The following is a 22,027-nucleotide window of genomic DNA, read 5'->3' as shown; positions in this document are numbered from 1 at the left end:
TAATTTGTCATGTAAGGTAGTTCTCATCTAGCTTATCGATAGGGGACCTCATCCTTGAACGTGTTCCCATTTCTCACGCTTCAACCTTTTTTCTTTTAGAATCTTAAAAAAGCCTAGCCTTTAGGTTGGGCCTTGCATATCCCTTCCTAATATCTTGGCTTAAAAACTCCTTGTGCACTCTTTTGCAAGATGTTGCTCTTCTTTATCCTTGTCATTTTTCTGGGGCCCTCCTCAGGTGCTCATTGCCCATACAGAGCCCTCCCTTTGTGCTCAAAGAGGTTATTCTCTTATAAGGGCCTTTTTAAGACAAAAGACCCTCTTCTCTCTTTTTATTCTAACAGCTGTAGTTCTGTCTTGGATTCCCTTGTATTATTCTTGGGACTCCTCATTTTCTTATGCTTCATGGGGATGAAGTACCCTTGAAACCTGTCTTCCTTGTGTCCCTATCATTTATTTTATCGCTTTCTGTGGGAATGTCACTCTCCCTCCCTGTGCCCTGCCTTGAAAACATGTCAAATATTTATTGCAGGGTCAGGACTGTTGTCTTATGGCGGTCTGCTTTGTATTCCCTTACTAACTGACCCTTCTTCTGTTCCTCGCAGAGGGATCCGTGTATGGCATTCCACCCTACTTCCAGGGCTTCTGCTCTTAGAGAGTAAATTCCTCCTTCCCTACTGGAACACATTCTCCTAGGAAGTTGGGATTTTTCAGTTCCCTACAGCAATTATCCTTGGTCATTCTCAAGGGTCGCAGGGCTACTGATTGTTTTCTCTTCTATAAACCTTTTTTTTTGCTTAGTGATTTTTCCTTCTGACCTCTTTGCATTATAGGATACAGTATAAGTGTGAAGGTTAGCAGAAGGAACAAGTGAGCACTACAGGGACCCAGGCATTTGTCACCCCTGAAAATGATGATTTCCTTGCAGACTTTACGTAAAGACATTGTAAACAGAACAGTGTGTGGGTAGCAGGATAAATAAGTAATCACAGTCTTTTTTTTACAGGCATGCTTCTTCTGAGGTTTTTGATGTAATGACAGAGTCATTTTACATGGTGGTCTTTTACTATATGTTAGCCTGAAGTTCTGATTTGACATGCAAAACCACATCACACAGATATGTCAAGTATTAAAAAGGGTTTTGGCTTTCACTTAAAAATAGAAGCAGCAAATGAGTCCCTTCTGTTACTGACATTGGCTGGGACTGTGGTAATCACATTTTTAGCAGAAGAGTCTCTGTAGGTGTAGTCTGGTATAAAGGCCCATCACATACATTATGTGAGCATGAATTGGCACCCAAACGAATGAAGACAATAGTAGGGTGTATGACACGTATTTTAATAACTAGTAAATTGTGTTGGATGTTATATGTAATTGTGTGTATATATGATTCCTTTATGTTAGAACATGGACGAATTTAAAAAGACCCTGTCGTAAGCCCATTAATACAAAAATAAATCTTCCCATAAGATTATTTGCATTTAACATATGTTATGCATGTTTTTTACAGTACTTGCAAAAGTCTTCCTAGTTCAAACATCCAAAAACCCTGAGCATCTTGGATGTGGTGCCAGCAGTCCCAGCAGACTGAGAGCTGTCACTCAGGAAACACTCTATAGTAATTCCCCTTCGCTCCTCCCCAAACTGCTACATAAGGATTTATGTTTGGAGGTAATGGGATGGGTGGAGAAGCTGGATCAGCACAAACAGTAATTAGACACTCCTAGAAAAGGGGAGGGTATGACAAAAGCAGGGATGGGGCTGTTCAAGGGAAATGATTAGTGAACGTTTCTAGTGTGTTCACATTGTAAGTGAATAAAAAAATGATTTATCTAAATGAAAAACAATGCAAGTAGGCATTTAAAATACTTGATTTTTCTGAGTTTTTACCTGAACTTTTTTAAGTTGGTGACAGGGTCTTTTTAATGTTCACTTTTTAATTACAATGGGAATGAAAAATCCATTATATAAATCAAGATCATGCCCCCCAGTTTCACCATAATAACATTGCAATGTGTTTTTTTTCTTGTTTTTTTACTTCTAGTTAAGGTTGCAGCTCTGGGAAGCACACTGCCAAGTCCGATCTCTTTGCTGCCAGCTCAGAGGCAATGAAAGTGCGGATTCTGCTGTATCCACAGACTCCTCTATGGATGAATCTTCTGAAACCTCATCTGCCAAAGACGTACCAGCTGGGAGCCTCCGCACTGCCCTGAGTGAACTGAAGAGCCTTATACTTAGCATACTGGACACTTGTGAAGCAGCGGTAACTTTAATGCCATTTCACATTTACCTAGAGACCCTGCCTGTATGTATTAATAGGTGCAGTGTATGTATGTGTATATATTGTATGTGCGTATATGTGTATGTATGTATGTATGTATGCATATATATATATATATATATATATATATATATATATATATATATATATATATATATATATATACAGTGCATTGCGAAAGTATTCAGCCCCCTTGAACTTTTCGACCTTTTGCCACATTTCAAGCTTCAAACATAAAGATATAAAACTGTAATTTTTTTGAAGAATCAACAAGTGGGACACAATCATGAAGTGGAACGAAATTTATTGGATATTTCAAACTTTTTTAACAAATAAAAAACTGAAAAATTGGGCGTGCAAAATTATTCAGCCCCCTTAAGTTAATACTTTGTAGCGCCACCTTTTGCTGAAATTACAGCTGTAACAACAGAGTCACGGCGTCCGTATTGGTCGACAGCCCCCCCACCCCGGTGGAGTGGGGTTCTGTCAGGAGTTGGCGCCCACCTGGTTCCGGTATGGTGAGTAGAATGTTCCCCCTCTCCCCCTGTCGGGTTTGTTGGTGGACGCGGGCCCCTCTCTGGGATGGTCGGACACTCAGTTTCTGGGTCTCCCCTCTATCCTATAACAGGTCACAGATCCCCCAATTTGAGTGTGATTTTTGTGAATAGAAACCAGGAGGCTTGGTTTGGGAGCTGACTATCTAAAGTCACTATATGACTGTAAGGGTGACTGAAGTCAGTGGCAGACTACTAAAAGGCATTACTATTGAGGTATAGAGGTATCCTACCTGTCTAGTGTGTACACAGGCCAATGCCTATGCCTGAGTTACTGCAGCCACAGATTGCCATCCCTCCAGAAAGCCGGTCACTTCCACAGGCCGCACAGCCTCCCGCAGGCCGAGGACACCTCCCGCAGGCCGAGGCACTTCCGCAGGCCGCACAGGCCGAATGCACACATCCCGCAGGCAGCTGCTAACTTGCAAGCCACCGCTATCCTACACAGGCCGCCGCCATTTTCCTGCAGATCGCACGAGGCCGCCATATTGGCGTAGCCTCGTGTCTCCAGCATGGGGGCGGCCATGTTTGAGGTGACCAAAAACCTCGTGGAGTAATTGGGAGGCGCCGGAAGGCGTGTAAAGGGGCGGAGCCGCCTCCTTGGCCCAGGGAAAGCAAGCCAAAGACTTCCTGTCTGTAACAGACAGTGCTGGAAGCAGGTTGATAAGAAACTTCTGTGCATCAGGTGAGCCTTGGGGTCTCTCTCTCTCTCTCTCTCTCTCTCTTTCTAAAGGGGTCCAAGCAGGTAGACTGAGGGGCACTACTGCGCTTGGGGAATAAGTTAAAAAAAAAGAAAAAAAGGAAAAAAAAAAAGATGTTTTTTTCTTGCAATTAATTTTTTTGTTTGCTGGCAAGTGTCTTGTTACATGAACCCTGCCACACATGTATCCCCACCTGATCCCCTCAGGGTGGCCACAGGACCCTCCAGTACCCCACTTGTGATGATGCATTATCAGCAGTTTTGGAGTCTTTGGTATCCCGGGTGGAGGTAGCCTGTCAGGGACGGGGGTCAAGAAGAGCGACCCCCACCTACCCCTATGTCATCTGATACCTCAGATACGGATTCTGAGCTGGTCATTGCAGTCCCTTTTCTGGGGTTGTTGTCTCAGGTACGGTCTCCTCAGACAGTGAGGAGGACGCTTCTGCCTCCGCCATAGCACAAGAAGCATTGGTGGAAGCACTAGTTGTGTCTGTCCGGGAAACCTTAAATCTTGAGGTTACACCGGCAGAGGTAGCTGAGACTCATATTCCTTTTTTGGTACTAGCTAGCCTACCAAAATGGTGAAGGGTTTCCCTTGCCCAAATAGGGTCGTCCGTAAATGAGCCCTGCTATTTCCAAACGCATGGCTAGGCGCTATCATTTTGAGGAATCCCTCATTACAAAGATGGACGGTACCACCAATAGTGGACTCACCGATTTCCAGACTAAATAAAGCCACTGTTATCCCGTTGGATTGACAGAATGGGCCTCACCCATCTCTAGGGTGGGGGGACGTCTTCACCGGTTTCCGGATCCAGAGCTTTCCAGAATCCCGGATAAAGGGGTTCGCAAGGTCATATGGTCGGGATACAAGATCGAGTGTCGATCACTTCCACCGGTGCGATTCTTCCCTTCCAATAGTCGACATCCCCGGGTCGCTTAAAAGCTTTGCGGGGGACAACTTGATACAACAAGCAGTGGTAGTTCCCATTCCTTGGAGGAGTTCTAGTCGAACTTGTTCACAATGCCCAGGAAAAAGGGCTAGGTGCGTCCAATTCTGGTCTTGGAAGAGATGGAGTCCATCCATACAGTGGTGGCCTCCCTGCATCAGGGGGATTTCCTGGCGTCCATAGACATTTAGGATGCCTATCCTCATATCCCCATCTTCGCAGGACATCAGCGTTTTCGTTGCTTTTCCCAAAGATCATCCCTGGTTCCCACCAGGAGACTGAACTATCTGGGCCTAATTTTGGATACATCCTTGGCAAGAGTGTTTCTCCATGCGGAGAAACTCCAGAAGATTCAGTCAATGATTCGGATGTTGCTGTCCGTCAACTGGCTGGGATTGATGGTCGCCTCCTTAGAGGCAGTACCGTTTGCCCAGTCTCATACCCGAATTCTCCAAAGAGGAGATTCTTCTCATATGGAATCTGAATCCCGATTCCCTGGACAATCGGATCCGATTGAGTGAGCGGACCAGGGAGGCTCTGGTCTGGTGGCTTCGGTCTCCGATGCTCAGCCAGGGGAAGTCATTTCTTCTGATAAATTCCAGGTTACAGATGTGTTGGAACTGAGAGCGATCAGACTTTGTCTGATTTACGGGACCGAGCAGCTCCAGGGCAGCCCGGTTCGGATCCAATCGGACTATGCCACAGTCATGACTTGGGTCGATCACCAAGGGGCACCAAGAGTGCCCTTGCGGCCATAGCAGTGGCCAACATTCTTATTGGGGGAACAGTTGTTCCAGTTCTCTCCGCGATATTTATCATGGGGGTGGACAGGCAGATTATTTCAGCCGTCAGATTCTGGATCAAGAGGAATAGTCTCTTCATCCAGAGGTATTTCACCAGCTGTCCCTTCATTGGGGCACCCCGGATATGGATCTGTTGGTAGGTTGGCTCAACAGGGCTCGCACCCGCGATCCTCTAGCGGACGCAGCAGACACGCTGAATGGCCTGTAAAGGCAGTATCAGCTACTATATGTCTTCTCAAATTCCTGCTGAGATTTCTCCGCAGGATAGAGGTGGAGGGAACTCCAGTTATCCTGGAAATTCCGAGCTGGCCTCGTCAAGCCGGGTACACCGACTTGGACAGGCTAGTCGCGGACGCTCCTTGGAGACTTCCTCTCAGGGAGGATCTGCGGTCTCAAGGACCGATCTTCCATCGTGCTTTACAGTCGCTGGTTTTAATGGCCTGGCTATTGAGACCCAGGTACTGAAGGACAGAGGGTTGTCAGCTTCAGTTATTCCTACTCTAATTAAAGCAAGGAAAGTCTATTATCGCACATGGAAGACTTCTATCGCGTGGTGTGAATCTTTGGAATTTCCCCCACGGACCTATTCAGTGACCCGAATCTTGGCTTTTCTGCAAAAGGGGGTTGAGCAGAAACTGTCCTTGAGCACTATCAAGGGTCAGGTTTCAGTATTAGCAATCTTCTTTCAGAAGCCTTGGGCTACTCATTCCTTGGTGTCCAGGGGGTGCGGCACTTGGCTCCACCAGTGCGCGCGCCCTTACCGCCCTGGGATCTTAATTTGGTGTTTGTCGGTTCTTCAGAAATCTCCCTTTGAAAATATCAGGGAGATTCCCTTGCTTACATTATCCCAGAAGGTGGCCTTCTTGGTGGCTATCACTTCTGCACGCAGGGTGTCAGAACTGGCTGCATGATCATGCCATTCCCCATATCTAGTGGTGCATAGGGATAAGGTAGTTCTTCATCCGAAGCCATCCTTTCTTCCTAAGGTGGTTTCAGATTTTCATCTGAATGAAGATATTGTGCTACCTTCCTTGTGTCCTAAGCCCAATCATCCTCAGGGATATGCGTTGCATTCCTTGGATGTGGTTCGGGCAATCAGGGTATACCTGAAGACTACGGAATCGTTCCGTAAGACGGATTCACTTTTTGTGATCACGGATGGCCCCAGAAAGGGGTTGCCTGCATCTGCCGCGACTATCTCCAAATGGATTAGACAGACGGTGGTACAGGCTTATTCTATTAAGGGTCGGAATCCTCCGTTCCCTGTTAAGGCACACTCCACTCGAGCGCTTAGTACTTCCTGGGCCTACCGCCATCAGGCGTCAGTGGTCCAGGTGTGCAAGGCGGCTACCTGGTCGTCGGTTCATACCTTTACAAAATTTTATAAAGTTGATGTGATGGCATCGGCGGATGCCTCATTTGGCCGCAAGGTTTTGCAGGCCGCAATTTGAGGAGACCGGTGGTCTACCTCGAGGATTTTTTTCCTTTTGGAATTTCAGTTGAGTCTCATCGTGTGATTGATGAGCCTTTAAAACTTCTAGTTGGCACCGGTTGGGCCTTCTAGATTGGATTTTGATTTCCATTTCCCACCCCTCATTTGTGGCACTGCTTTCGGACGTCCCGAGTTGATATTAATCAAGGAGGACTACGTCTGTCAATGAGCGACAGAGAAAAATGGATACATAAAAACAAAAGCAAGATTTGTGGGACTTTAAATGAGGGCAGTCATTAGTAAATAGTGAAGGTAATATGCAATCTCATAAAAAATGATTTATTACACAATTCATTAAAAATACATTGTAAATAAAAATGAAATTGTCCACATATCAAAACTGAACATGAAGTATTTAAATTCATAAAATACATACATAGTAGTCAATCAATAACTACATAGACATAATCCGTCAGTACACTGTATAGATAAATAAATAGACAACTTTGCCGCTGTCGGAGGGGTGTTTGAGTTGAGGAGCTGGGACGAGTCAGGACGCTACTGCTCTGTTCTTTATGGATTGATCTGGTCATGATTCTTTCTCTACCACTGCCGATTTCTGGGATGTATCGTCCTTCTCTCCCTATGGGATACTTCCAGGCTTTTCCCTTCATCTCCTCCTCCCCACGTACCAACCTCGGCCAACTTATCCGCCTCAGCCCCGGGTTAGACTTTCGCTGGGTTCAGCTGACCTCCTTGTTGGTTGGAAAACTCTTTTTTATTTTTATTCTGTTTTTTGGCTACCTCAACCCAGAATTTCAAATTAGCTCCTGATGAGTGGACATTGAACCACGAAACGCGTAGAGCCTATAAGATTTGAAGAAAAAACATTTGAAGACTGAGTTCCATGTTGTCTATTTATTTATCTATACAGTGTACTGACGGATTATGTCTATGTAGTTATTGATTGACTACTATGTATGTATTTTATGAATTTAAATACTTCATGTTCAGTTTTGATATGTGGACAATTTCATTTTTATTTACAATGTATTTTTCATGAATTGTGTAATAAATCATTTTTTATGAGATTGCATATTACCTTCAATATTTACTAATGACTGCCCTCATTTAAAGTCCCACAAATCTTGCTTTTGTTTTTATGTATACCAGGGATGGAGGTTCAGTTATTAGCTATACCTCAGATCATGTCCCCCTTTCCCTTTTTCTTAGAGAAAAATGGATTTTTGTAAAATCTTACCGTCAAATCCTTTTCTCTTAAGCTCATTGACAGACGTAGTACCCGCCCCTCTGTTTTTGAGTTGGGTTTGGTTAAATTCTCTAAACACTGCTTTGTGACATAACTGATTTGCTGTAGCAGGAAGTGAGAGGATATACCCTCTGGGACTGCCCCTAGGGTGTGGCCAGAACGTTTTCTTTCCTGTCTAGTCCTACTCCTGTAGAGGGCAGTATAACCCGAGTTGATATTAATCAAGGAGGACTACGTCTGTCAATGAGCTTAAGAGAAAAGGATTTTACGGTAAGATTTTACAAAAATCCATTTTTTTGCCCATTCCTGCTTGCAAAACAGCTCGAGCTCCGTGAGGTTGGATGGAGAGCGTTTGTGAACAGCAGTTTTCAGTTCTTTCCACAGATTCTCGATTGGATTCAGGTCTGGACTTTGACTTGGCCATTCTAACACCTGGATATGTTTATTTGTGAACCATTCCATTGTAGATTTTGCTCTATGTTTTGGATCATTGTCTTGTTGGAAGACAAATCTCCGTCCCAGTCTCAGGTCTTTTGCAGACTCCATCAGGTTTTCTTTCAGAATGGTCCTGTATTTGGCTCCATCCATCTTCCCATCAATTTTAACCATCTTCCCTGTCCCTGCTGAAGAAAAGCAGGCCCCAACCATGATGCTGCCACCACCATGTTTGACAGTGGGGATGGTGTGTTCAGGGTGATGAGCTGTGTTGCTTTTACACCAAACATAACATTTTGCATTGTTGCCAAAAAGTTCGATTTTGGTTTCATCTGACCAGAGCACCTTCTTCCACATGTTTGGTGTGTCTCCCAGGTGGCTTGTGTCAAACTTTAAACGACACTTTTTATGGATATCTTTAAGAAATGTCTTTCTTCTTGCCACTCTTCCATAAAGGCCAGATTTGTGCAGTATACGACTAATTGTCCTATGGACAGAGTCTCCCACCTCAGCTGTAGATCTCTGCAGTTCATCCAGAATGATCATGGGCCTCTTGGCTGCATCTCTAATTAGTCTTCTCCTTGTATGAGCTGAAAGTTTAGAGGGACGGCCAGGTCTTCGTAGATTTGCAGTGGTCTGATACTCCTTCCATTTCAATATTATCGCTTGCACAGTGCTCCTTGGGATGTTTAAAGCTTGGGAAATCTTTTTGTATCCAAATCCGGCTTTAAACTTCTCCACAACAGTATCTCGGACCTGCCTGGTGTGTTCCTTGTTCTTCATGATGCTCTCTACGCTTTAAACGGACCTCTGAGACTATCACAGTGCAGGTGCATTTATACGGAGACTTGATTACACACAGGTGGATTCTATTTATCATCATTAGTCATCTAGGTCAACATTGGATCATTCAGAGATCCTCACTGAACTTCTGGAGAGAGTTTGCTGCACTGAAAGTAAAGGGGCTGAATAATTTTGCATGCCCAATTTTTCAGTTTTTTATTTGTTAACAAAGTTTGAAATATCCAATAAATTTCGTTCCACTTCATGATTGTGTCCCACTTGTTGTTGATTCTTCAAAAAAAATTACAGTTTTATATCTTTGTTTGAAGCCTGAAATGTGGCAAAAGGTCGAAAAGTTCAAGGGGGCCGAATACTTTCGCAATGCACTGTGTATATATATATATATATATTTACAGTATCTCACAAAAATTAGTACACCTCTCACATTTTTGTAAATATTTTATTATATCTTTTCATGTGACAGCACTGAAGAAATGACACTTTGCTACAATGTAAAATAGTGAGTGTACAGCTTGTATAACAGTGTAAATTTGCTGTCCCCTCAAAATAACTCAAAACACAGCCATTAATGTCTAAACCGCTGGCAACAAAAGTGAGTTCACCCCTAAGTGATAATGTCCAAATTGGTCCCAAAGTGTCAATATTTTGTGTGGCCACCATTATTTTCCACCACTGCTTTAACCCTCTTGGGCATGGATTTCACCAGAGCTTCACAGGTTGCCACTGGAATCCTCTTCTACTCCTCCATGACTACATCACGGAGCTGGTGGATGTTAGAGACCTTTCACTCCTCCACCTTCCGTTTGAGGGTGCCCCAAAGATGTTTAATAGGGTTTAGGTCTGGAGACATGCTTGGCCAGTCCATCACCTTTACCCTCAGCTTCTTTAGCAAAGCAGTGGTCGTTTTGGAGGTGTGTTTGGGGTCGTTATTATGTTGGAATACTGCTCTGCGGCCCAGTCTCGGAAGGTAGGTGATCATGTTCTGCTTCAGTATGTCACAGTACATGTTGGCATTCATGGTTGTTCCCTTAATGAACTGTAGCTCCCCAGTGCTGGCAGCACTCATGCAGCTGCAGACCATGACACTCCCACCACCATGCTTGACTGTAGGCAAGACACACTTGGTGCCTACTCCTCTCCTGGTTGCCGCCACCCACTCTTGACACCATCTGAACCAAATAAGTTTATCTTGGTCTCATCAGACCACAGAACATGGTTCCAGTAATCCATTTCCTTAGTCTGTCTTCAGCAAACTGTTTGCAGGCTTTCTTGTGCATCATCTTTAGAAGAGGCTTTCTTCTGGGACGACAGCAATGCAGACCAAGTTGATGCAGTGTGTGGCGTATGGTCTGAGCACTGACAGGCTGCCCCCTCCTCCTTTAACCTCTGCAGCAATGCTGGCAGCACTCATATATCTATTTCCCAAAGACAACCTCTGGATATAATGCTGAGCACATGCACTCAACTTCTTTGGTCGACCATAGCGAGGCCTGTTCTGAGTGGAACCTGTCCTGTTAAACTGCTGTATGGTCTTGGCCACCGTGCTGCATCTCAGTTTCAGGGTCTTGGCAATCTTCTCATAGCCTAGGCCATCTTTCTGTAGAGCAACAATTCTTTTTTTTTCAGATCTTTGGAGAGTTCTTTGCCATGAGGTGCCATGTTGAACTTCCAGTGACCAGTATGAGAGAGTGAGAGCTATAACACCAAATTTAACACACCTGCTCCCCATTCACACCTGAGACCTTGTAACACTAACGAGTCACATGACACCAGGGAGGGAAAATGGCTAATTGGGCCCTGTTTGGACATTTTCACTTAGGGGTGTACTCCCTTTTGTTGCCAGCGGCTTAGGCATTAATGTCTGTGCGTTGAGATATTTTGACGGGACAGCAAATTTACACTGTTATACAAGCTGTACACTCACTACTTCACATTGTAGCAAAGTGTAATTTCTCCAGTGTTGTCACATGAAAAGATAAAATACAATAATTACCACAATGTGAGGGGTGTACTCACTTTCGTGAGATACTGTGTATGTGTATATGTGTGTATATATATATACTGTATACACATACACACACTAGTATATGTACACTGCTCAAAAAAATTAAAGGAGCACATTGAAAACACATCAGATCTCAATGAGGAAAAATATCATGCTGGATATCTATACTGATATGGGCTGGGTAATGTGTTCGGAATGAAAGGCTACCACATCATTTGGTGGAAATTAAAATTATTACAGAGGGCTGAATTCAAAGACACTCCGAAAATCAAAGTGAAAAAATGATGCAGCAGGCTAGTCCATTTTGCTGAAATGTCATTGCAGCAACTCAAAATTCTACTCAGTAGTTTGTATGGCCCCCACGTGCTTGTATTCATGCCTGACAATGTTTCATGCTCCTAATGAGACGACTGATGGTGTCCCCTGGGCCATTTCCTCCCAGATCTGGACCAGGGCATCACTGAGCTCCTGAACCCTGAACTGACCTGGCAGCGTTAGATGGACAGAAACATAATGTCCTAGAGGTGTTCTATTGGATTTAGGTGAGGCGAGCATGGGAGCCATCCAGTGGTATCAATTCCTTCATTCTCCAGGAACTGGCTGCATACTCTTGCCACATAAGGCCAGGCATTGTCCTGCACCAGGAGGAACCCAGGACCCACTGCACCAGTGTAAGGTCTGACAAAGGGTCCAAGGATTTCATCCGGATACTTAATGGCAATCAGGGTGCCATTGTCTAGCCCGTAGAGGTCTAGGTGTGCCTCCATGGATCTACCTCCCCAGACCATCACTGACCCACCACCAAAACGGTCATGCTGAATGATGTTACACACAGCATAATGTTCTCCATGGCTTCTCCAGACCCTTTCACATCTGTAACGTGTGCTCAGGCTGATCCTGCTCTCATCTGTGTAACCAAAGGTCCCCAGTGGTGGACCTGCCAATTCTGGAGTTCAATGGCAAATGCCAATCAAGCTTCACGGTGCCAGGCAGTGAGCACAGGGCCCACTAGAAGATGTTGGCCCCTCAGGCCACCCTCATTAAGTCGGTTTCTGATTGTTTGGTCAGAGACATTCACACCAGTGGCCTGTTGAAGGTCATTTTGTAGGGCTCTGGCAGCGCCCTTGCATGCCCTTGCACAAAGGAGCAGATACCAGTCCTGCTGATGGGTTAAGGACCTTCTACGGCCCTGTCCTGCTCTCCTAGAGTAAATGCCTGTCTCCTGGAATCTCCTCCATGCTCCTGAGACTGTGCTGAAAGAAACAGCAAACCTTCTGGCAATGGCATGTATTGTGAAAGAAAATAGGTGCGCGAACCTAAAATAATGAAAAGTGAAGTGAAAGCAGCACTGAAATATAAATTAAACGTGAAAAGATGGTAATATAGGAAACATTACCAAAGTGCGCTAAACAAATAATGAACCAATTGTTCAAAAATACATGGATGGTGTCCGGGTTGACACCAAAAACATATGCATTCAATCCAAACAAAGTGCAAAAACTATAAAAAAAGTCTTTCTTTTCAAATTGGAGTGAAGGTGAGGGAGTGTTGGGAGGTGGGTGGGGCCTCGTCCCAAAAAATATGATCCAGAGTGGTTCTCAGTGACCTGATATACACATGTGGACACCCAGTGTTAGGAGTGGACTCTTACCACAATGTGGAGAGATGTGAGCATATGCTATGTTGTGTCCAGAAGTCCCAACTGATCAAGCTGGCAGGGATGGCTCTCGGAATGGACCGGAACAATCAGCTGCTTCCTAAGTGGGGAGGGATCTTGATGGAATGATCCTGTCCCGGTCAGTCCTCCCTCGGTGTGGCAGTGATAGGTCAGCCTGTCTGTCCCCTAGATGAGGATTATTTGACCCTTTAGTTAGGCCTTGCTCTATCAGACCTCCTGTCAGCGCAGACTTGCAGCAACAAACAGCTCAGTGCCGTCACATGTAAACAAAAGATGTATTGATGTGCCATCGTGGAGGAGTTGGACTGCCTGTGCACCCTCTATACTCTATAGGGTCCAGGTATCTCCTCATGCTGCCACTGACATTGACCCTAACCAAATGCAAAACTAGTAAAAAGAAAAGAGGAGTAAGGAAAATAATGTCAGTGGCCTCTACCTGTAAAAACATTTTTTTGGAGGTCGTCCCATTGTTGCCCATCTAGTGCACCTGTTAATTACATTAACACCAAAGCAGCTGAAACTCATTAACAACCCCTTCTGCTACTTAACTGACCAGATCAATATCCCGGGAGTTTACTTGACTTGATACTATACTCTGATTAAAAAGTGTTCCTTTAATTTTTTTTGAGCAGTGTAGATACATATACATAGTGTGTATGTATGTGTGTATGAATGTACGTATATGTGTGTGTGTGTGTATATATATATATATATATATATATATATATATACACACCGTATGCATGTGTATCTATATTGTGCAGCATATATACCGTATCTCACAAAAGTGAATACACCCCTCACATTTTTGTAAATATTTTATTATATCTTTTCATGTGACAACGCTGAAGAAATTACACTTTGCTACAATGTAAAATAGTAAGTGTACAGCTTGTATAACAGTGTATTTTTGCTGTCCCCTCAAAATAACTCAACACACAGCCATTAATGTCTAAACTGGTGGCAACAAAATTGAGTACACCCTCAAATTTGGCCCAATTAGCCATTTTCCCTCCCTGGTGTCATGTGACTCGTTAGTGTTACAAGGTCTCAGGTGTGAATGGGGAGCAGGTGTGTTAAATTTGATGTTATCGCTCTCACTCTCTCATACTTGTCACTTGAAGTTTAACATGGCACCGAATGGCAAAAAAACTCTGAGGATCTAAAAAAAACAAATGTTGCTCAACTTGCTCTACATAAAGATGGTCTAGGCCAGTGATGGCGAACCTTGGCACCCCAGATGTTTTGGAACTACATTTTCCATGATGCTCATGCACTCTGCATTGCATTTGAGCGTCATGGGAAATGTAGTTCCAAAACATCTGGGGTGTCTAGACTATAAGAAGATTGCCAAGACCCTAAAACTGAGCTGCAGCACGGTGGCCAAGACCATATGGTGGTTTAACAGGACAGGTTCCACTCAGAACAGGCCTCGCCATGGTCGACAAAAGAAGTTGAGTGCATGTGCTGAACATCATATCCAGAGGTTGTCTTTGGGAAACAGACACATGAGAGCTGCCAGCATTGCTGCAGAAATTGATGCGGTGGGGGCAGGGCCCGGCGCGCCACCATTAAGCAGAACAGGCAGCCGCCTTAGGGCGCCCGGGGGGCGGTGGTAAAATGCCCCTTTCGCCAGGGCTGGATTATTGTAGGGGCTCATGGAGCTGCAGGACACTGAACGAGGGCCCGGGGCCAATGACCCTAATCATGGAGGGGCCTGGTCCGGTGACAGCAGGTGCGAGGAGTGGGACAGTAAAGGTGGCCAGGTGCAGGCAGGATGACATCAGCTGTCTCCAGCTACCAGCTCCACAGTGCGAGTGGGCGGTCCAGGAGAAGGAGGCCGCAGGGAAGGAGAGCAGTGAGGGCACGCACCAATAGCGCGGGAGGGAGACAACCTCCGAAGATACGTGCAACAGGAGGCACCGCATACTCGGCGCCTGCCACAGCCTGGAACTCTCTGGACTCCTTCAACCTCCTCTCCGCTTCCAGGCTCAGGACAGGCTGACTGGAGAATAAATATGTGCGGGACACGTAGGCAGCCAGGGACCGCACCACCTCACATAGATCCGCTGGAGGAGGAGCAGAGCAAGGTACTGGCCATCACATACACCTCCTGGCAGACACGGACTGAGACATGGGGCACAAGAGGAACTGCAGAAAGGGCTAGGGTTCTCTCTCTCACTATCCTCTCTCTCTGTTACCCGCCCCTCTCTCTCTCTGTCACCCCCTCTCTCTCTCTGACCCCCTCTCTCACTCTCTCCGTCACCCCCTCTCTCTCTCTCTCTCTCTCTCTCTCTCTCTGTGTCACCCCCCCTCTCACTCTCTCTCTGCCATCCCCTCTCTCTCTGTCACCCCCTCTCTCTCTCTCTCTCTGTCATACCCTCTCTCTCTGTCGCCCCCTCTCTCTCTCTCTCTCTCTCTCTCTGACCCCCCCTCTTTCTCTCTGTCACCCCCTCTGTCTCTCTCTCTCTCACCCCCCTCTCTCTCTCTGTCTGAACCTCCCTCTCTCCCTGATTTCCCCTCTCTATCTCTCGGCCCCCCTCTCTTTCTCTGTCACCCCCCTCTCTCTCTCTCTCTGACCCTCTCTCTCTCACCCACCCAAGAGGGGGGTGGAGGATTAAACAGGGAAACATTAGCGGACAGGAAGAACTACATATACCATCTATCCCTGCCTAGGAATGCTGATCCTACACTTCACTATACATCCGTTTCACCTCGATATAACCGAATGCAGTACAACTGCTGACTCCCCATTATATGATCATTAAACTATAAGGCCCCTTTTACACGATCAGGTCCACCTGTGCATTTTTCAGGCAGAACCAATTGGGCCCTCCTTTCTCCTCAATGGAGCAGTGGATGAAAACAGACTTGTGTCTATTTACACCTATACACCTCCAATCTGTTCCAATCTGCTAAAAACTAATGAATGGGGAACTGTTCCCCTCCGTCTGATCAGATCGGAGGGCAATTGTGTGAAAATGGACAATTAAGTCAGTTTACACCCAGCTGCCTACAGTACAAAGCAGCTGTCTCTGTGTCTGCTCTGTATAGGACGCCAGGAGAGGATGTGGTGGGGTGGGGCGCTAAAATGCACCTTCGCCTAAGTAGACAAAAATCCTTGCACTGACCCTGGGTGGGGGGTCAGTCTGTCAGTGCTCAGACCATACGACGCACACTGCATCAAATTGGTCTGCATGGCTGTAGTCCCAGAAGGGAGCCTCTTCTAAAGATGTTGCACAAGAAAGCAGCAAACAGTTTGCTGAAGACAAGCAGACTAAGGACATGAATTACTGTAACCATGTCCTGTTGTCTGATGAGACCAAGATAAACTTTATTGGTTCAGATGGTGTCAAGCGTGTGTGGTCGCAACCAGGTGAGGAGTACAAAGATAAGTGTGTTTCGCCTACAGTCGAGCGTGGTGGTGGGAGTGTCATGGTCTGGGGCTGCATGGGTGCTGTCGACATTGGGGAGCTAAAGTTCATTGAGGAAACCATGAATGCCAATATGTACTGTGACATTCTGAAGCAGAGCATGATCCCCTCTCTTCAGTGACTGGGCCACAGGGCAGTATACCAACATGATAACGACCCCAATACACCTCCAAGACGACCACTGTCTTGCTAAAGAAGCTGAGGGTAATGGTGATGGACTTGCCAAGCATGTCTCCAGACCTAAACCCTATTGAGCATCTGTGGGGCATCCTCAAATAGAAGGTGGGAGTAGCGCAAGGTCTCTAACATCCACCAGCTCTGTGATGTCTTCATGGAGGAGTGGAAGAGGACTCCAGTGGCAACCTGTGAAGCTCTGGTGAACTCCATGCCCAAGAGGGTTAAGGCAGTGGTGGAAAATAATGGTGGCCACACAATATTTTGATACTTTGGGCCTAATTTGGATATTTTCACTTAGGGGTGTACTCACGTTTGTTGCCACCGGTTTAGACATTAATGGCTGTGTGTTGAATTATTTTGAGGGGACAGCAAACTTACACTGTTTTATACAAGCTGTACACTCACTACTTTACATTGTAGCAAAGTGTAATTTCTTCAGTGTTGTCACAAGGAAAGATATATATTTAAATATTTACAAAAATGTGAGGGGTGTACTCATTTTGTGAGATACTGTAGCTTACATTTGCACTAGCCATTATTATCATGTTATAAAAAAATTGTTTCTTGTAGCACATATCATAGTGCATAATTATGGGGAAAGGTTGGAACTTCTGTCAGGTTTTTTTTGATTTCTGTGTCCCATTTGGGTAGAGTTCACCTCCCTTCCTGTCAATTTGTATGTGGCATAGGAAGGTGTAGGAAGTTTCTTCAACTGAGGCGCAAACATCAATAAAATGTTTTCTGCTTGAAATTGGTCTTTATTGTATACCAGTACTTTGCCCCCAAGGTGAAACGTATCTTACCTATGCTCAAAGGGGAGTAGAAACCTAAGCGTTGAAGGCCTAAATATAAATATTAAATGAGCTGCAAGCAAAATACTTAGGCTAAGTATCACTGTATATAAATAAGAGAAAGTGGGCGCTCAAAAGACCCCAGATATGGGAACACATGGCAGATCACTAAAACAAGGTAAGATTAAGCCGTATAAAAAAAGCTTGCTGGCTTATGGTCCCTAAAAACAATAATGATGTACCAATATCCCAGTGAACAATAGTGTATAAACACAAAACAGCAAATATTGTAAACTAAAAAAAAAATTCAAATGCAAAAAAATCATATGAATGAAATAAATTCAAAACATAAACAAAGCAATGTTCCAGTGCTTATAAGGTGGTAGAAAAATGAATGTATATATACATATTTTATATTATTCATCCAACATTTCTAGTGTAAATAGTGACATTATATATAGTGCATACTAATTCCATAAAGTGCTAATGCATAGATAATAGTCCATTTTTATAACAAAAAAAATGGAATAAATAAAGAAAGTTGATCCAGCAAAAAAAAAAAAAAAAAGTCCTTGGTGTGATAAGTGGAAATAAATCTAACTGCCTTAAGTGAAAAGGATGAAGATCACACCACCGCAGTATGTATAAATGGGAGCTTAGAACGATATGACCACAGTCAGGTATTCCGAGCCTGCTCTAGTGAGTCAAACTGTATATCAGAAGGCTCCACTGACCAAAGGGAGCATCTCACCAAGAAAGCATATCATCTCCCATCAGATCCCATCCTCACTCTCACACCAGATTTAAAGGCATACATGAGGCCAACCATAGTGGAGCCTGCTTAAAACCTATATTTATTTTAACGGTATTGCACTTACATGGGTTCTAATACATCTCGCTGTACAGAGCTCTGTATACAAAGGCTGTTCCACTTTCCAAAATGGCTGTGCATGCACAGTATCGATAAGTGTCGTACATCCTGGCTCTATCCAATGCGTTTTGCCATATGTGACGTCATCAGGGGTCATGAGCCAATGCTCCGCTGCCTCCAGAGTCTCAAAATATCACATGGTACTATTTGTGCTTCGTAAACCTGTTACTTTGCTTTGTGTGAGCAAAATACAGGTTTGCTTTGTCTTGTGTAAGCAAAGTACAGGTTCGCAAGTACATAGCATTTAACATTTCTCTATCGTCCATTGACAGACGCAGCTCTCATTCTTATCCATTGGGTTATACTGCCCCCTGCAGGAGTAGTTCTAGGCAGGAAAAAAGTAACTCTCCACGCCCATGGTGCTGTCCCCACAGGGTAACCCCACACCCTCTGCTCCAGCAAACCAGTTTGTTTCTGCCTAGAGTAGGACCTAGGTTTCCTGCTGGGACTTCGGTCTCATTTTTTTATTCTTTTCAGAATATTTTGTTTTTTATTTATCTTTACTCACTTTGCTAGTTAGTGTTCAGGCGGATCCTCCTGGTGATCTACAAGCAATGCCGGCTGGGGTTTTGAACTGGATAATCTAGATCCTTAAGGTCTCCCCAGCCTGGCCTACGAGCATGAGCAGGATATAGTCCCGCACTAGGCCTCGCCACGACGGAGCCCCTTTCTGGTGGGGATGAGCCTGCGAGTGGATGTTAAGCTGTAAACTCGACGAGCTGGAACGCCCTGAGTCGCAGCGTACCCCACGGCTGGCGGCACCCCCACTCCGGGTGGGAGGTGGTTGTGTCTGGAGCGGAGCCCACCTGGTCCATGGTATGGTGAGTAAATGTAGCCCCCCTTGCCCCTCTGTGGCCTTGGGGGGATATGGGCCCTCTCCTGGGGATAATAGGACCTGGACTTCTTAAAAGATCCCAATGGCCTGTCCGGTTACCCAGCCTGGTGCCCTGTCCCCCTTTCCCGCCCCCTGGGAGGTGCTCAGGCTGGGGCCCCTGGCGTCCTTGGAGGGGGGGGTGGCAATGGTACCTTTTTCCTGCTGGGTCTGGTGTTAGATCCTTGAGGCCTTCATACTGAGGGTCCCTGACTGCATGGCACGCCGTGGACGCCATCATTTTTAGTGTGGACAATGTAAAATATTTTTCCCATTGACTTGTATGGGGCAGCCATTTTCCCTGTGCTTCCTATTGAATTGCATTGGCAGCTATTTGTGTGTAGCCCTATGAAGCTATAGAGGCAGCGTGACCTTTCACATACCAGGCTGATGTCATTTCCTGTGACTCCCTCTTCTTGCTGCACAGTCCGATTCAGGAGGTTTCCTCTGAAGGTGGTAGAGTACTGGGGTCTTTGTGGGCATATCCCTGCACACTCTGCTGTCGGCATATTTTTAAGGGGGACTCCACAGACCGCGGCGATCGGCGGTGGAAACTGCAATAGGCGTTTTTAAAATGACAGTACCCCTTTTTTTGGTTGCATTGAATATGGAGTCCCAGGCAGTAAATTCACCCTCAGACCCACTTAGTGCGACGCCCGGACCGTCCAGATCACAGACGCTGGCCGCAATTTCAGCAGCCCTGGAAAGCCTGGCGACCAAGTTCGATTTTGTATTGAAAAAGATACTAGCCGAAAACGGCCGCTGCCTTCTCCATCATTGGTGGGGTCCTCTGATTCAGAGGCTGATATGGTCACCACGGACGCCCCCCTACCTGTGGGGTCGCTGTCCTCGCAATCAGATGGTGAAGAGGACCTGTCTTCTTCAGCTGCACCATGGGAACGGAAGCACTGATTGTTTCAGTAAGGTAAAACTTTAAAAATGGCAGATGAGCCCACGCCAGCGGGGACACGGGTGTCTTTTGGCTCCCGCAAGACCTAAAAATCGAGCAAAATTTTTCCTTGTCCTGAGAATTTTCATATATTGTTAATGACCAATGGCAGCGAATCAAGCACATGCTAGTAGTGCCTAAGCCCTTTAAACGCTTTATCTCTTTGCTGAGGCGGTTTCCAACCGTTGGTTGGTACCGCCCAAGGTGGATCATCCTGTTTCCAGGTTGAACAAATCTACTATAGTGCCTGTGGAGGATTCCCCGATTTTTACAGATCCGGTGGGCTGGCGGGTGGAATCCCTTTCCCGCCATCTTCATGTGTTGGCGGGTTCTATTCTAAAAACAGTTTTTGTGTCTGTTTAATATCACAGACGGTTATGGAATGGGTGAAGGTTCTGAAGGGGAACTTGAATCCTGACATAGTTCCCCCAGAGCTGATGGAATTTATGGACCAGATGGCCCAGGCCCTGGTGTTCCTGTGTGATGTGTCCTTGGATGCGGCTCCCCTGGTGGCCAGACTGTCAGCTGTGGGGATTGCCTTAAGAAGCATGGTTTGGCTGAAGAGCTGGTCGGCTGACCAGACTTTTAAGATGCCCTGACAGATTTTCCTTTTCTGGGAGAGCGATTATTTGGCGACTCGTGGAAAGAGTACTCTTCTTCCTTAATCCTCCGTAGGTAAAGCACACTGTACTAAGCGGGGGCCTTCCTTTACTGCTCATAGATGTTTTTTTTCGTGCCTCCAGGGCCCAAGAAAAAGGTAAGCCGTTCAGAGCTTCTGGAGGGACTAAAAAGCACTGGGGCAAGCCCAAGACTAGTCAGCTGGGTTCTGCGGACAAGTTGCTCTCACCCGCTTCTGGGGTGGAGGAATGTCTGCGCTTCTTTAGGAACCCTGGACTTCCTTCATTCAAGATAAATGGGTTCACAAACTGATTAGTTTCGGGTACAAGTTAGAATTTCAGTCTCGGCCGGTGGACAGGTTCTTTCAGTCAAATCTTCACCTGTTTTCAGATCGTTTGAAAGATCTCCTGGCTCAAGGAGTGATTGTGCTGCTTCCTCTGCAGGAATGCTTTCAAGGTTTCTATTCAAACCTGTTCGCGGTGCCCAGAAAGGTGGGCAAGGTGCGTCCAATCCTGGATCTCAATGCTCTGAACTGCTTTGTGCGGGTGCAGAAGTTTGGGATGGAGTCCATTCATGTCGGTGGTGGCGTTCTGGAATCAAGGTGATTTTCTGGCCTCTATCGATATCAAAGATGCGTATTTGCACGTTCCCATCTTTGAGGGACATTAGCGATTCCTCCGTTTTGCGATGGCAGAGGAGCACTTTCAATTTGTGGCTTTACCCTTTGGTCTCGCCTCCCAGAGTTTTTACCAAGGTCCTGTCCCCGGTGCTGGCCTTCAGAGAGGAATTGTGATTTTGGGATATCTGGACGATCTGTTACGAGCAGACTCTCATTCGGATCTGTTGGGCAACATCTCAATTACAGTTCAGAATCTTCAGGAATTTGGGTGGATGATCAATTTAAAAAAATCTGCTCTGACGCCATCCGTATGGGCCACTTATCTGGGGCTCACTCTCGACTCTGCCCTGGCGAAGGTCTTTCTTCCATTGGAAAAGCTTCAGAAGTTGCAAGGGCAATCAGGTTGCTGATGGAAACCGATCGGTCTTCCCTACGGACTTGCATGAGGGTCCTGGGTCTGATGGTATCGACTTTCGAGGCGGTCTTGTTTGCGCAGTCTCACTTGAGGCCTCTGCAAAAAGAGATTCTTGCAAAATGGGATAGGTGCCCTCGGTCGTTGGACCAGAAGATTCGTTTGAGCCATCTCACGAGGTCGGCTCTATCGGGGTAGATCCAGTCGCCAGCTTTGTGTCAAGGCAAATCCTTCCTGCCACTGTTCTGAACGGTAGTCACCACGGATGCCAGCCTGTTAGGCTGGGGTGGAGTGCTGGGGAAGCTCTGTGCCCAGG

General features: G+C 45.8%; 1 protein-coding gene across 2 annotated transcripts in view; it reads left to right on the top strand.

Moving 5' to 3' along the window:
* Positions 1–22,027, top strand: part of BICDL1 (BICD family like cargo adaptor 1) — a 172,896-nt gene that overhangs the window by 87,531 nt on the left and 63,338 nt on the right. For both annotated transcript variants that reach the window (XR_014224845.1, XM_082243157.1), the window contains exon 6: positions 2,042–2,260. Coding sequence is in view for 1 of the 2 variants with exons in the window: in XM_082243157.1 (XP_082099283.1) it covers positions 2,042–2,260 (219 nt within the window). In the remaining variant the exon portion in view is untranslated. The remainder of the gene's footprint in view (positions 1–2,041; positions 2,261–22,027) is intronic.

The sequence above is a fragment of the Pelophylax lessonae genome (genome assembly GCF_965119305.1).
Source record: "Pelophylax lessonae genome assembly, chromosome: 1".
Lineage (NCBI taxonomy): Eukaryota > Metazoa > Chordata > Amphibia > Anura > Ranidae > Pelophylax > Pelophylax lessonae.
Note: the sequence above shows the minus strand (reverse complement) of the source record. Positions and strands in the feature narration are given on the sequence as shown.